The sequence below is a fragment of the Glycine max genome, chromosome 10 (genome assembly GCF_000004515.6).
Source record: "Glycine max cultivar Williams 82 chromosome 10, Glycine_max_v4.0, whole genome shotgun sequence".
Lineage (NCBI taxonomy): Eukaryota > Viridiplantae > Streptophyta > Magnoliopsida > Fabales > Fabaceae > Glycine > Glycine max.
In genome coordinates, this window is record NC_038246.2 from 49,560,797 (window position 1) to 49,577,068 (window position 16,272).

The 16,272-nt window shown below is 29.8% G+C and overlaps 1 protein-coding gene across 1 annotated transcript; it reads left to right on the forward strand.

The window, feature by feature from the left end:
• Positions 1-10,376: 10,376 nt before the first annotated feature.
• LOC100779683 (uncharacterized) lies at positions 10,377-12,000 on the forward strand. The gene is made up of 3 exons (XM_003535673.5): positions 10,377-11,410; positions 11,531-11,608; positions 11,708-12,000. Exons 1-3 carry the CDS (start codon positions 10,721-10,723, stop codon positions 11,711-11,713), a joined length of 774 nt encoding a protein of 257 aa, XP_003535721.2. The 5' UTR covers positions 10,377-10,720; the 3' UTR covers positions 11,714-12,000.
• The last annotated feature ends 4,272 nt before the right edge of the window (positions 12,001-16,272 follow it).

The window sequence follows — 16,272 nt, forward strand, 5'->3', positions numbered from 1 at the left end:
TTTATGGTGATAATCGACTTTTTTTGTCACTTATTATCTTAATTTAAACAAAGTCAATATGGGGTAAGTATTAGTGAAGGAAGATTAAGGAAAATGTTAACAAGTTTTTATTTACCCTTCATAAGGTAATGTTTGGAATTTACATTCTTCCTTATGGATTATATCCTTCATTATTCTCATTCATTCTTTGTGATTGCATCACAATATCCCCATACTCAAATGGGAGAGCAAATTAATCCTAATCGCCTATGAATATTGCGCGAATGGATTGCATAGACACATTCCATTCGCGGAAGTACATTTCAGACAAGTTGGACAAAAATATTTACATTGTGAGTCTCTATTAGAGTACCTCTTTTAAGATATTGAGAATATCGTGCTTTAGATTTACTCATATCTACATGCACACACAAACAATACATGGGCATAAGAACAACTTTGTATGTAACAAATCAAATATATGAAAATAAAATTGGTTAAGGGAAAAATCACTATGGAATGAATAAGAGGAAATTGACTCATTAGATTCAGTTGAAATAGAGAATGGGAATAAATTATGATTTCTAACCTCAGACAATGATACACAGAAAGCCAATAAGAATGCTAATGTGATAAAAGATTTCCTTGTAGAGTCCATCTTGTCATACAACATGATTTCATTCATTTTTATTAAATTTATATATATTAAAAGTCCATTCATTTATTAAATATTAAATATATATTGCTAATATTAAAGTCGGGCCATTCATTTATTATACACACTAGTTATTACAAACTTGACAATTCATTTAGAGTGTGTTTGAATGAAAGAATTTTAAATTCTGATAAATTTTAAATTCTAAAATTTTCAAATACTTCAATTGAAATTCTTTTATTTTCAAAATTTTGTGTTTGGATAAAAAAAATTAAAATTATGAAGGTGAAAAAAAATGAATGAAAAAAAATATATGATTGGTGTGCTAGTTATACGTGTTCCTCTATGCTCAGACTCAATTGATGTTCTACAATTTCATACGGTGTCTCTTGAAGAAGATGGTAAGAAGAGAATTTCAATTTCTCACCTTTTAGAAGAAAATTGAAATTTCAGATTTTTAATTATTTAAAATTCTATTTTAAAATTCTAAAATTTTAAATTCTTCACAAAAAACATTCAAACAATGAATTTTAGACTACAAAAATTCAAATTCTCTGATAAATTACTTTCCTCAGTTAAAATTCTCTATCCAAACATACTCTTATGATATCAACTTTTCTTATTAAAAGACCCATCCGTTGTCAACTATGGCTAACCTTCATTTTCTCTCTTTCCATATTTTTATATATTTTCTTTTATCTTATATGATGAGTCATATATATCCAATTATCCATCTTCCGTTCCATAACCATTAAATAACGAATATAAACGAACTTCAAGTTTACTTTTCTCACAATTTTAATATCTTTCTAGTCTTTGAAAAAATATTTTTATTTTGATTCCTCTAAAAATATTATGTTTAGCCCGGTAGGTCCCTTATGTCAAAAAAGCATGTAGTATCAACATGGATTCAGCAGATCAGGTTGATAATTTGAGTCGGAGGAATTCGAATGCTGGTTTTTTAAAATGTAACGTAGATACTTGTGGTTGAACAAAAGTAGAATCTAGGGTGGATTTTGGTACAAAGAGAAATCGATCGAGTTTGATACATGCCTTGATCTTGATCTAGAAACTTTTACTTTGATTATATTGTTTTGTTTGTTAATATTAAAATATCTTATTCCATTTCCATATATTTAAACTTTTTTTTTCAAAATATATATTAACTTTAATTAGATTTTTATATAACTTTTAATTTATATTTATATTTGTATTTAGTTTTGAGTTAGATTTGAAATTTCTATATTTGAATTTTGGACAGGATCTTGGGCCTCTTCAATTTTAATCTCAATCTGAGATCATCAGTCAATCTTATAAAGTTGTACGTGAAAGAGACTTCAACTTTCAAGTTTAACCTAGTAGCATTTGAAGTTGATTGAAGAATAAGTATAAAGGGACATCACCTCCTTTTTCCCTTCCAAGGTAACTAGGTAAGTAGTCATCATACTTTTATAATATTGGGATTGTAATGATATCTCCCTTTCTTAATTAGTAAAGTGGTCCCCGGTGGGTAGGCCATGCTCAGCAAAGGAGACTATCGTTATGAATTTTACTATGTAGTTTTTTTTTTCATTTTCATTTTATTTTTGCTTTCCTTTCAAGAATTCAGCTAACCAAATAATAAGATTAGATGTTTTCTAAATGAAAAACAACTGGGCATATAAATATAATTTGGCTACAAAACAACGTGATAACAAGTTGTGGGTTCCTTCGTTTGCTCCGATTCATATTATTTAGAAGGGAAAAGTTAGGCAACAATGACATTTAAACACAATCGCCAGCCCGAAAAAAAAAAAGAACAAACGTAATAAAACTTTATCATATAGCCCATCAATTTGCGGGTGCAAGTGTCCATTCATTCTGTCTCCTTTGAAAGAAATTTTAGAAAATAGATCTTAAATCTTTTTACATAATAATGCATAATATAATATATTGTTGTTATGCAATATAATTACAGAAGGTTTTAGAATATATGCATGAGAAACATGAATTTATATTCACAATTTTGATATGATCTTAGAGGAAATCTTGAGTCTGATACAATCTTAATTTAAACCAGTAAAAAATATATTCTCTCATTTAAATGCCTAGGTTTGTCCTATAATAATACTTACTAAATTGGTAATAAAACTGATTTTATAATCAAGTCAAATAAAAAGAAAATTCCTTAGGTAGGATATCTTCTATTATTCCAGTAACTCATTTTTTTACTTTTGATATTCTTAAACGGATTTCACACTTTTAAAAGTTATTCATATCTACATCTTATAATTTAAGTAACTTGTCTCTTCAATTTCATAACACTGAATTTTTTACTAAATAAGTTTAACAAATAACCTTTCATCTTTACATTTTATCACTATTTCATAAAACTAAGTGAGTCTGACAAAATTTGTAAGGATCAGCACCTATATAAACATTTGTTTATTTGTTTGAAGTAAGCTGTAGAAATCATTAGAATACAATTTATCTTTTTTAATAAAATATTTTTTATATATGCAAGATAAAAAAATCAAATTTCTATTATCATGCTTAAAAAATTTAATTACCTACTAATTATGTTGAACCTTATTTGTTATAAAAAATACTCTCTATTTCATGATTGCTTCACCAAAAACTTACTCTCATGAACATCTTTTTTATAAAAATCAATGTTTATGAAATTTATTACATATCCTAAGTCCTCAGGGAACAAAGATCGAATGAAGTAATTAAGAAAAACAAATAAAACAATCACTGAAAAAACAAAAAATGGAGGAATGTTAGAATTGAAAAATACAAAATTAATTTCAACAAAAAAAAAAAAGCTCCACAATTTGTCAAAAAATGAAAGCATAGACAAAAGTGATTAAGCGGTGCGGCACATGTGAATGTGAAGAGAAGAGCTATAGGGATTCCTGCCTCTGCATTCTGATCTGCTGGTAGAAACTCTCAATGAACCGCTCAGCCTTCTCATCCACCGATTCTTCTTCGCCTTCATCCTCTGCTCCTATGAACCCATCTTCAATTTGGAAGTTCCCATTTGGCAGACCCTCCGCCAGCTGGCATTCCCCTTCCTTCACTTCATTCCCAGCACTACCAATCAGAGACCCAACTTCGTGCTCTGTTCTTGAACTCTTTTCGATGGTAACGATGAATGAGAGGAGTGCTCGAAGCGGAGAACTGGTACTCTCCATAGTCATAGTGCCTCAGGAGCTTCAACTCCTGGCGCTTCACGAGTTTCTTGAGGAAAAGGAAGAGTCTTGGGAGATGGAGTGATATTTTTCTGGGCATTTTTGGGAGTGAGACATTTGCAATTGCAATTGTGAAGAGTTGAAGAGAGTTCTTTAAGGTGGGAGATCGGAGCCAAGCTGTAAAAGGCGTGGTCGGTTCTATTGAAGGAATGTGCAAAACTAGCCGTTGAAGCTCTCGTGCTCGTGTCGTGGGTACCCTTTCCCTCCAAAATACTACACTAACTTTTTCGTTCGAGTTACTTTCACTTCACCTATGTATATTTTTCTTCGAGCTGCTGTGCTAAGGCGTATTTTTCTGTTTCGTATTGGAAAAACAAATACACATAATCTACATTACTTCTGAATGGTCACTATTAATATTTGAGACAACTATGTTTTTGGAGGATATTATCTGGCAATTATTTTTATAGAGCTATACGGTGTTTAATGAAAATGTTTGCAGTTTGTGTGATTAAATTTCACAATATAATTGTGTCAATAATTATGTATCAGTATTTTGGTCATGTGTATTGCATAGGTCAAATATTTTATTTATATTATTAAAATTTATAATAACCTAATATTTTAATCTATAATTTTTATTATAATTTAAATCATAGTTAATAAATATTTTTAAAACATCAACTATATTTTTATTTACAATGAATAATTTAAATCGTGATATATAGTTTTTTTTAAAATATTGATCATTTGTTTTAAAAACGGTTGAAATTCAAAAAAAAAAATATTATTCAATTTAGAGATTGAAATAAAAAGATAATATGTTGAAATAGATTATTGGTTAAAAATATTAAGCATACAAGTAAAGATAAGATAAGAATAGTTTGAAATGAGTGAAGGGAATTTTTTTTGTCAGTTGCATGGGTACGTGGAAAGTACATTCAAATGAAAGAAAAGAGAAAATATTGAGAATAGCTAATCAATAGATAATAACAAGGTTGAGATTCTGAGGATTGGAAATCGAATCGGCAAAGTCATTGATTCAAAGTTTAAGTATTCAATTAAAGTTAAATTGAACTGGAATTAATTTTAATAAAGTATTATCTTCAAAGAACTTGTATAATATATTAAGTAATATTAAATAAAATAACATACACATAAATTTATAATGTTAAAATTAAACTTATCTTCAAAGTGTCATAAGTCTTGACATATAACAAAAGTAAATTACATATGAAAATAAATCTAATACATCATAATATTTTAAATTTAATAATAACAAATAAAATTTATTAGCAACTACCAATTTGAACTTAACAATAACAAATAAAATCAATTAGTAAAAAAATAATTATGATTTTCGTTGAACCGTTAAAGTTGATCCAACAGCCAATTTTTAACAATTTTATCTGTTCATAACCAATTCAATCGCACACTAACTTTGGGATTTAAACCAGCAGGGCATGCCACTTATTCAAGCATGGTAATTATAGTTTATAATATAGAATAAGATGTTTTAAGTTTTTTTTTCTTTATATGTAACAATCAAATAGATATTAAAGATATTTATAATAATTCATACAAATTATTCAATTGACTAATTAGACCTTTAGAATATGCAATAAGGATTTATTTATATATAAGTCATAAATGTTTTTAACAGTTTTTCTATTGAAAATACAGACCTTTTTTCAAAACAAAATTCTTACATAAAAGAAGATTTTATATTTAACGGATTGGTTTTATTTATTTTTGTTGTCAATATAAAGAAGATATAAGGTTGATTCGGGAAAAAGATAATGAAAGAAAAGAAGAAGAAGAGATAACTGGTTAAAAAAATAATTAATATTTAAAAAAATATAATATTTACTGATAAAAAAATATTATTGAAAGGAGACTTAGGAGAAGAGAAAAAAATGGTAGTCGCGGGCTATTGGTGAGCTTGGGTTACGTGTGGCCGACACCATCATGAATCGGTAAGGTTGAGAAGACTTGTTTGTTTGCAAGACATATTCTTGATCTGAATCCTTCATTATGTGGAGTTATGAGTTGTGACTTGTGTCATATGGCATCAGCACGTGTTTATGGAAAAGGAATTTCAGTCCATAAGTTAAAAAATAAAAATGTAAGGGGAAAGAGCTTATAACGTACCACATGGGATTTGCCCAGCGCTTCTTTTCTTTCCCTTTCATTTACATTCCGCAGATCCTTTGACGGCTTCGTCAACAAATCGCTCTCCTAACCTCTTCAAACTCGAATAAATGGTGCCTTTCGCTTAAAACATTAACCCATTTTAGTCGCATATGACTTTAACTTATTTCACCTTTTTGGATCAAATAAGTTTTGATTTTTTGTCTTTTTTTTTTTAAATTGCCCATTTTTAATCTTTTATTTTATTTTTATTTTCCATGTTTAGTCCCTCCCAAGCATTTATGAACAATAAAAATAAATGATAAATTGAAAATAAGTAAAATATACAGAAATTAAAACACAATCTAAAACTTGGCAGGGACTAAAAGCTTTTTTTTTTACAATAATTATCTCATATTATTTCATTCAAAATAACTTCCTAAATACAAGAGAGGATATGATAAAAACAGATATGACTAACAAAAGTAGTGAGTATAGAAATATACTTGCTAATTTTTCCGAATAAAAGTTTATTTAACCCTTATGTTTTTAGTTCTTAAAATTTGGAATTTCCTAAGCTGAAAATAAATTATTTCAATCTTTATAATTAAAAAAAAAGAGAGTCTAATTTTAGCCACTATAAATAGATCTCAAATATTGCTTCAAAGTGTATGAAACGAAAGGTTATAAGTTAATGCGATAAAAAAATATTAATATTTTTTTTACTTTGATCAGAAAAAGTATCCACTATAAACTACTGATATTTGTCATAAATTATGTTTGTAGTCCCTGGAATTTAGAATGAATTTGATTTTGGTCCTTTGAATTTAAAAAGATGATTTTAGTCCCTTAAATTTTAAAAATACGTGTTTCTAATCCCTAAAAATTAAATTTGAGAGATTGTTTTTTTCCAAAGTTATTTTTAGTCCTTAAAAAAGTACACGGACTAAAATTATATATTTTTTATAAAAAAAAATTGAACAACTAAAATAATTTTTTAAAATTTAAAAGACCAAAATTAAATTCACCTCAAATTTAAAGACTAAGAATATAATTAAACCAATAATTATTGGCTATAAGCTAACCGCGAGGACTTCAAGTTTCCAACTTAAACCTGACCAATTTACTTGCGCATGACTTTTGGCAGAAAAAAAATGTACATTACATTCAATAAAAAATAAGAAATATTGATAAGGCCGATAAGGTTCAGCAGCTTCAGCTCGTTTTTTTTTTTTAATAACTTCAACTCGATATAAATTTACAGAACTCAATTTTTATATAATTTCTCTTGTGTATTTTGTTTGATATCTAAAAGAAATTCATTAACTTAGTTTGTAATTTAACTACTAGGATTAGCTTAATGATAAAATATTGAACATTATATTTATATATAACGTCATAGATTCTAATATCACTACAAAAATAATTTTATTTGATCTATATTTTTAAGAAAAATACTGATAAATCTATATTTAAAAATAATAATAGTAATAATAATGTGGCTCATGGATAATTGATAGTTTAAGTAACTACCTAATTTCCATAAAAAAAAAAGAAAAAGAAAAGTAACTACCTAATAATAGTTTTAGCCATAGGATGGCAATGGGTGTAGACTCGTGTAACGGATAGTTCGTTACAAATTTTAATGGATACAAGTATATCATTATTATTAAGAAATATATCACATTCCTTGATCAATCGAACATAAAAGAGATGATGTTTGTTATTTGTTAAAAGATAGATTTCATTTTTAATTAAAAATACCTTATAAGATAGATCATGATATTTTTTTGCTTAAAGATATGATTATGTTTTGTAAAAGATTTTAAAGGGGATTTTAATTTAATTCCTATTGTATTTCAATCAATATTTATATATAAGTTTTTTATAATTAAAGTGTAGGTAACAGTATAAGTATAATAGTATGGGAATTTATGGGCATTCAGGTACCTAACTGAAAATAATACAGGTGTTAGAGTTATTACTTATGCAAGTATGAATATCATATTCAGATTTTATGTGAATAAATTAATGTGAGATTATTTTAGTTTAATTAAAAAATTTATTTTAAATTTTGAATACATTTGTAATATTTAAATACAATAATTTTATCTTTTATAATAATTATATATGACTTAAATAAGATTTTTTTTTAATAAAAAATACTTGTAGTTTAGGAAAAAAAACTACCTGTTATTATTTCTATTTTTGGAATTTCACCAAGGTAAATATTAGGATTTAGGAACTCATTTCACTTATATGTGAACGCCTAATTTGTAAGAGGGGGTATTACTCAGAATATTTGATTATTATGTGAGCTAACAACCATTCACTGTTGCGTACTTGTGATAGAAGTCTTATCATGTTCAGGAATTGTTATATTTTGAAAGTATTTTAGAATATTTTAGTTTGCATTGTTTAGTTTGGAGTATTTTCTTAAGGTTTTTTTACTAAGTTACATTTTTAGTTTCTTTATTATATTAAATTCATGATTGGTCTCCTTTTAATTTTCCAAATTTAGTTTCTTAACTCTGTAAAACTCGCAATTTTATAAAATTGTAACACTTAACTACAACATAGTACAGGCATACGATGTAATAATTAATATTTAATAATACATTTAAGTTAAATTGTATTTTCAATCTCTATAGCATTAAGTATATAACGTGACAATTAATATTTAATAATATTTTAATGAAATTATATTTTTAGTCACAATGTAAATGTGATTGAGGGGAGGTTTTAACCCATAAGCTCTTCCTTTCTTTCATTTCTTAAACTATTAGCACACATAAACTACATACAATATACAACAAAAATAAATATAATGTTATATCAAACACTGTGACAAACAATAGAAAGTAGGGTGCAAAGTTAAAGTTCAATAAAAATAAAGAGGGAAGGGAAGTGCTGATATTTATTAGAAAGCATTACAATGTTATATAATATTACCATACTAAATGATAAAAAAAATATTAGAATACTAAAAAATTAACGTTTCATCCGTTCGATGATTTAATAGAATCCTTATTTATTATAAAACTCAGTTATAATTAAAATATATATAATAAAAAATGTATTGTTATCGTCATTGCTTTCGCTATTTAACTATCAAATATCATTACTACTCTTGTCATGTTACTATTATACAAGTTGCAGTTATTTGTATTTTAATTTACTTTTTGAAAGTGTTTTAATTTTAATATATGGAAAGGAAATTTACATGGTAGGTATGGATATCACACTAGACGTACTTTTAATTAATATAATGTAGAAAAATATTTTATTCGTTGGTTCAACTTTTTCATTAAAAAATAATAATTAATAATTAATATTTATTAATAAATAAAAATATAAAAATATACTAATTATTATCTTAAAATATAAGAAAATATATTATTGTGACCATTACCATTATTATAAAGAATGTGTTAAAGTAAAGGATAAGATCGATATCTATATCTATGAAAAATAATTGTTATTTTAATTATCTCTATATATCACTGTTAATATCATATTAGTGTTGTTTATAATTTTGGATTGTATTTGTAAATTTTACATTAAACTAATTTTAGAATTATTAACCCATTATCAAGAAAGCATGTTTTAACAAGTGACATTTAATTTTGAAAAAAACATATGGAAAGAACCACAATCATTATTATTATTATCATATGTTAAAAAATATATTATTATAAATATATATAGTAAAATATATATATATATATAAATATATATATATATATATATATATATATATATATATATATATATATATATTGTCTAACAGTCATGAGGCACCCTTGAAGTATAAATAAAATTGATTAAATTAAATATTTAGTACCATACAAGTTTTTCATTTTTATCTACACGTAAAAAACTATATATTTTAATATATACTTAAAATAGTATTTACAAATGTTCCTTGCCATTTAAAAAAACCAATAATTAGAAAAAGCCTCCGAATACATATTCTTCAAAGAAAAATATAATAATTATAAACCAAATCCATCCATCACACACGAAACAAACTACTCAATCGATTGAAGATGTGGAACACTAAAAGGGTGACCCTTGTCATTCTTTGATGTACAGTAGGTTTTTTATTTAAATTAAACCCAGACTGGTAAATTGTTAATTAACCAACAACGATAATGTTCGTTCGTAATGGTATTAATCCTCATCCTTTCAAATCCTTGACCATGAAGAACCCAAAATCAATGGTCCGGTTGACCTAGCACCACACGGAAATCAATTTATTTATTTTAATAATATTTAATCAACACAGCGAAATAAAACCATTTAAAAACGAACGGTCTGGATCAAATCAGATCATTTAAAAATCGTGAAAATCAACCGCTGAGTGGCAATTAAAAAAAATAAAAACGAGGTATGTACATATAACCCGGGAAAAAAGAGGGAAGCAGGCACGTACGCACCATTGGCGCAGGTTAGCGTGGAGCCTAGAAGGCCTTGAAGGCGAAAACCCGAACGTTAAAACCGCCTCGCTTGGCTTCGTTCTTTCTTTTCTTTGTTCGTTCTTTCCTCACTTATAAATTATAAAAAAAGAGAGAGAGAGAGAGAGCTTGCGTTTTTTCCCGGCGAGTATGCAACGAGGCGAAAGTCGCGACACCAAACCGAAAGCTTTCGTCTTTCTCCTTTCTTCAATTTGTCAGCTTCGCAAGTTGTCGCCTCGGCTCTGCTGATTCTGAATAACAATAATAATACACTCGTCGCTGTTTTCCTTTCTTTCTTTTTTTTTGTTTTTGTTTTTGGGGGTTAAATGGTGTTTACGTGTTCGGAGAAAGAAGTGAGCATGGCTATGGGACCCGAGAGATCGAAGCCTCTTCACAATTTCATGTTGCCTTGTTTGAAGTGGGGGAGTCAGCGCCACCTCCGCTGCACCAAACACCCCTCCGACTCCTCCACTGAAGATCGCCGATCTCCAGCGCCGCGCGAATTCGACTCGCCGCCGCTCACTAATGCCGACACCCGAACGCGCCTCACGCGGCCGCGATTCCTCTTCGGCGACGAGGGGATCGACGCCGTCAGGGAAAAGCTCATGCTTGATCTCAAGACCGAGGCCGATAAGATGAAGGACGCGATTCTCGGCAAGGAGGTCTCGGAATACAACAATGATGATGTCGAGATGAACGACGCGCCGCCGCAACCGGAGGAAGAGGCGCCGCCGCCGGTTAGTGGAGTGAGGACGTGGAATCTGCGGACTCGGCGGGCTCCGGCGGCCGGAGGCAAAGGAGTGAGGATTGACGAGAGGAGGGGCGGTGGAGGGTCGCCGTTGAGGATGAAGTCGCCGAAATTGAGAGGGTCGCCGGAGAAGGAGGAACGGCGGGCGGTGAAGTTTTCTCTGATGCTGGCGAAGAAGGAGATTGAGGAGGATTTTATGAGGATGGTGGGCCACCGGCCTCCCCGCAGGCCCAAGAAGAGGCCCAGAAATGTGCAGAAGCAATTGGATGTATGCTGATTTCATTATCTTTACTATTATTTCCTTAAAGCCTTTCGATTTTGTTTATGTTGTTTTCTCAGTGTCGGACAAAAACAAAACTTTTGAATTTGGTTTTTGTTGTGACTGCAGACCCTTTTCCCTGGCCAGTGGTTGTCGGAGGTTTGTGCCGATTCCTACAAGGTTCCCGATGATGCTGAGACTCGCAAGGTATGTGAATGTTACACTCTGCTTTTTTGTGAATTTTGTTATCTGAGGTTTAAAAAAGGATTTAATTTTGGGTTTTGTTTTGGATTTGGTTTTTGGCAGAGGTAGCGTTGAGATTGGGGAGAGGCATTCTGTTGTTGGCTGCTTAGGATACATCCGAGATAGATGGATGGATGGATGGTTTTGGTGGCTTTTGAAATTTCAGAAATATAGTTTCATTCTTTTGTTTATAGAATAAATCTCTGAACAGTGATGATTGTTCCAGATCACATATGCTTTAGGTTACTACTTTGCTTTTGATGCTACTATTATGTATGTAGCTGCAAGGATGAAGTTATACTGTGGGAACTTTAAACTCTTTAATCTTAAATTCTAGATTATGAAGCTTATTCTGAGATGGTAGTTTAATGAAATCTCTTGTGGTTAGTTTTGTTTACTCTGCTTGAATTTCGCTGTGCGTTTGTGAGATTGTGTTTCTCCATATTACTATACTGCTTTTCTCCTTTGTCCTGTTTGTGTTTGGGAAATGGTGCTGGTTTGGCACAAATCATGGGATGGAATCATAGTTTTGTAGTCATGTATGTACCTTCCTCTGTAGCAAGAGCTGTAACTATGAATGCAGTTCTTTCTGGTGCTATTCTTGTCTGCAGTTCTGGGTTTATCCATTGCAGTCGAGGTGGTAACTGTTCTGAACTAGGGTTCGGCCCAACCGCAGCCTGCAAAGCCAGAATGCAGGCCCATCCAACATCCAAATGAAACGAAGGAAGCCTCTCTCGGCTTATTTAACTCCTAATTAATAACGGTTGACCATTTAGAACCGTGTAATATCTTTTCAAACTTTTTGGAACTCACTCATCACATTCATAATTGTATTTACCGCCAAATGACATAAACTACATTATAAGCTACATATTTTCGTTAGAGCTTCGCCTGTAGACTTTGTATTTTACTAAATTGAGCTTTAAAGTTCTTGTAGATGAACCTCTCTACTATTGCCAGCATCGATGAGCTCTTAATATCTACCGATGAAGATAACCTTCCAGTCTCACACCATTAGAGCTTAGCACTGCAAAGCACAATATCATTTCTTAGGGTTCAAGAAGAACACTTCCATTGCCTAAGTTCTCAATTTTCTTTTGTAACTCTTCAGATCTATTTGTTTTAAAGGCAAGTAGAATTGATTTTAATGTAATTGGATGTAGTTTTTACGTCACTGGGATGTACTATATTTCAATCATAATATTTACATTAATGAGAAGAGTCATTGTTTTGTATTTTGCCAGACACTGAATCACTTGGGTGAACTTGTATCTTTGGGTACAGAATGCTTTTTTGGGTGAACTTGTATCTAAGCGCATATTCTGAATTATTTATCAAATTAATGTTGCATTGATATATCAGTTAAAATCCTTCTGCCTCTTCTCTTAGGTGGGTTGAAAATAATTTACAAGTCAACCCTCCCCAATCCCTCTTGCATGTGTTGGAAATGGCAATCTTGTCCATAAAGGTGTTATCTACAAAAAGACGCGTTAGCAAGTATTGTCACTTATGAGTAAGTTGAGGTGTACATGGCCTTAAAGCCTACATGGTGTGGCCCAGTAGTCATGTTTCTGTTTAACATCTCAACTTATAGATTTTTCAAATACGGCGGCAACATACAGTTTGACTTGCCTTTATGTAATTATGTAGTAGGATAAAAGATTCAAATAGGGATAGGTGAAGAGTGAACAATCTTTATGTGTATGTAACAAACCAAAAGTGATCCTTAATATTGTAAGAGTTTATTTCCACATATGTTGTGTTAAGATTCAATCTGTTGAGTCTATGAAATCATTGAAATGTAAAATTTTCTTTAAAAAATGAAAGTCATTTGATTCATTTCCTCAAAATATGAGAATAAAAAAAATTACATTATGTTTTGTTTAAACTTTTCTAAACACACTATGTTCACTAATAAGATTACACTTTTTATATATATAGAAACCTAAAAAATGCATAAAAGATGTGATAAGGTGCATTTGTTATACAATATTACAATGTATCCAAAAACACGTTGGGAATCATCACTGTCTTCTTATGATATTAATCAGCAATGTTGTTGTATAAAAATCAATGTGATGATTTGTTGAAATCAAATATAAATCTTCAAAATCTGGAGGGGTTTGATTTAGTGGAAGTGTGTTAGGTCAACACGACTTAAAAGTGTATACAAGATTACTCACAATAAGATTTCGGACTTAATTCTTATGAAAAGTGTTCTTTTGACTAAAGGATTTAATCCTTGTAATGGTGAAGTTCCTACTTTGTGGTTTCAACTGCATAAAAAAAATATTAAGTCTTCACAAACTTAATCTTTTAATGACATTTGTAAAATTGGATTAAAAATTACTGTGCAGTAAATTAAATCTACAAAAATATATATAATTTTATAATTAATATTTCATTGTACCATTTTATTTTTAATGTATAATATGATGAAATTAGATCACATAAAACAAGATGCTGAAATTATCTAAATTTGGGCACATGTGGTTATAAAAAATATATAATACTTAATTAAACGACCAGATTTATAAAATTTACTACTTATAAAAAAAATATGAAAAGTGTAAGATTGTCATGAATTACACCTATTGTCAGTTGGATTGTAACTCTTAAAATCACCCACAACCACCAATACCATCTTCATATATTTGAATTGCATTTACGAAAATATTTAATTAAATCAATCCATGGTAAAATGAAACACTCTACAACAGTATAAAAAAAAGGTATATGTGAATTTATAAATATTAGTTTAATACTACATAAAATTATTTCTTAATTTTTAATCTGAGAATAATTATTGTTGTTTCTTGAAAAATATGAGAATAAATATAATCATAATTATTGTTATTTTCGTCATGTTAAGGTTTCTAATATTTTTAATTTGTTCATAAAATATTGGCTAAAATTCAAGAAAAACACATCTACTGTAGAATGTAGATCATGTATAAAAAAATTTATTCAAAATTTTTATACATGACTATGCAATAACAATATAAATATGAGAAAAATATCATACATTCATAATATAAAATAATTTTAAATATTACAATGAAATTTTTAATTTTTATAATAATTATCTTAAAAGTTATATAAATAATAATTTATGATTGAATGGTAATATAAAATATTTTATACTATTAATGCATAATTATTTAACTCTTAAAATATGCATAGCTAAAAAATATATATATATAATTTGGAAATATGTATTGTAACTCTGTAACTGAGTCGCCTTCATCAACATTATATGTCAAGCAAATTAAAATTCCAATGGTCTCATAGCATCTTAAATCTATGTAGTTCAAAAAAGACAAAATGCAAATTTTTGGTACATCTTTTATTTTATTGGTTCATTGATAAGATGTAATTTGAAAACATGCACCGTAACTTTGTAAGTAGTCTTTCCCAAAATCAAATATAAAAGCTTATACCAATGAATTAGTGATTATTTTTAGTCTCCTATACTTCTCTTAATTTCACTCTCTTTCAAAAAATTAATAAAGAAGTTGTTGACCCGAACCTGATTGCACTAGCTCGGTTCAAAACTAGCTTAGTCCAAACCCAATCATGAACTTAATTGGATTTTTTTTTTAAAAAAAAGTTGTATTTAATTTGGACCCAAAGTTAAAAACTTTAAGGGAGTTGCTACGTGCACCCAGCATTATTGCTGGGGCACCCAGCAAACAGTGAAGTGGCGAAACTGCCCTTCAGCAATTATTCTTCCGGAAGAAGGTTCTTCCGGAAAGTTTCCGGAAATAATTTTTCCGGAAAGTTTCCGGAAGAATAATTTGTGTCTTCCGGAAATACTCACAGACAATTTCCGGAAGAACGTCATCCGGAATGTTTCCGGAAGAAGCTTCTTCCGGAAGAATTCCATTGTCTTCCGGAAGAAGCTTCTTCCGGAAGTTAGTTTTTTTTTTTAATGCGTATGTAATGACGATTTTGCCCTTGTGTAAATTTCTTTAAATTAACGTCTTCAGGCTGTGTTTTACTGCGCTTTCTTTCTTTCTTCTTCCGTTTGCTTTGTTTCTTCTTCCGTTTGCTGTTGTTTCGGTGGTGGTCCCTTCAGCAGTCTGTTGGTGGTCCCGTGAAGTGAAGTATTTGAAGATTTGGTGGTCCCGTGTTCCGTATTTGAAGTTTTATTAGTGGCTGTTGTTCCTATTTTGTCGGAGGTACGCGTTTATTTCGTTTTCCGGTTAGCTTTTAGAGAAGAAAAACAGTAAAAAATGTATCCGGAAGAAATTTTAGGCACAGAAGGAGGAAGGTCCGGAATGACCACTTCCGGATGAAGGTCTTCCGGAAGTTACGAAGGCCAATTCCGGAAGAAGTGCTTCCGGAAGTAGTTTCCGGAAGCACTTCGGAACTTCCGGAAGACATTCTTCCGGAAGATAAGAAGCCCAATTCTGGAAGAAGGTCCTCTGGAAGTAGTATTCCGGAAGCACTTCTACCGGAATGTTAGATTAATACTAATTATGATACATACTGTGTTATATATTTTTATTTGCTGTATTATGTATAATATCTGTAGTAATAATGATTAATGTCTGATTTAGGAATAATGATATATACTGGATATAAGTTGTGTTGTTTCGACTGCTCAGATATATGATATATATTAA

What these genes read in the sequence shown, in the direction of transcription:
- LOC100779683 (XM_003535673.5), top strand. Translation starts at nt 10,721, where the DNA reads ATGGTGTTTACGTGTTCGGAGAAAGAAGTGAGCATGGCTATGGGACCC. An exon ending in ATGTGCAGAAGCAATTGGAT is followed by an intron (nt 11,411 to 11,530) that starts GTATGCTGATTT and finishes TTGTGACTGCAG; the next exon opens with ACCCTTTTCCCTGGCCAGTG.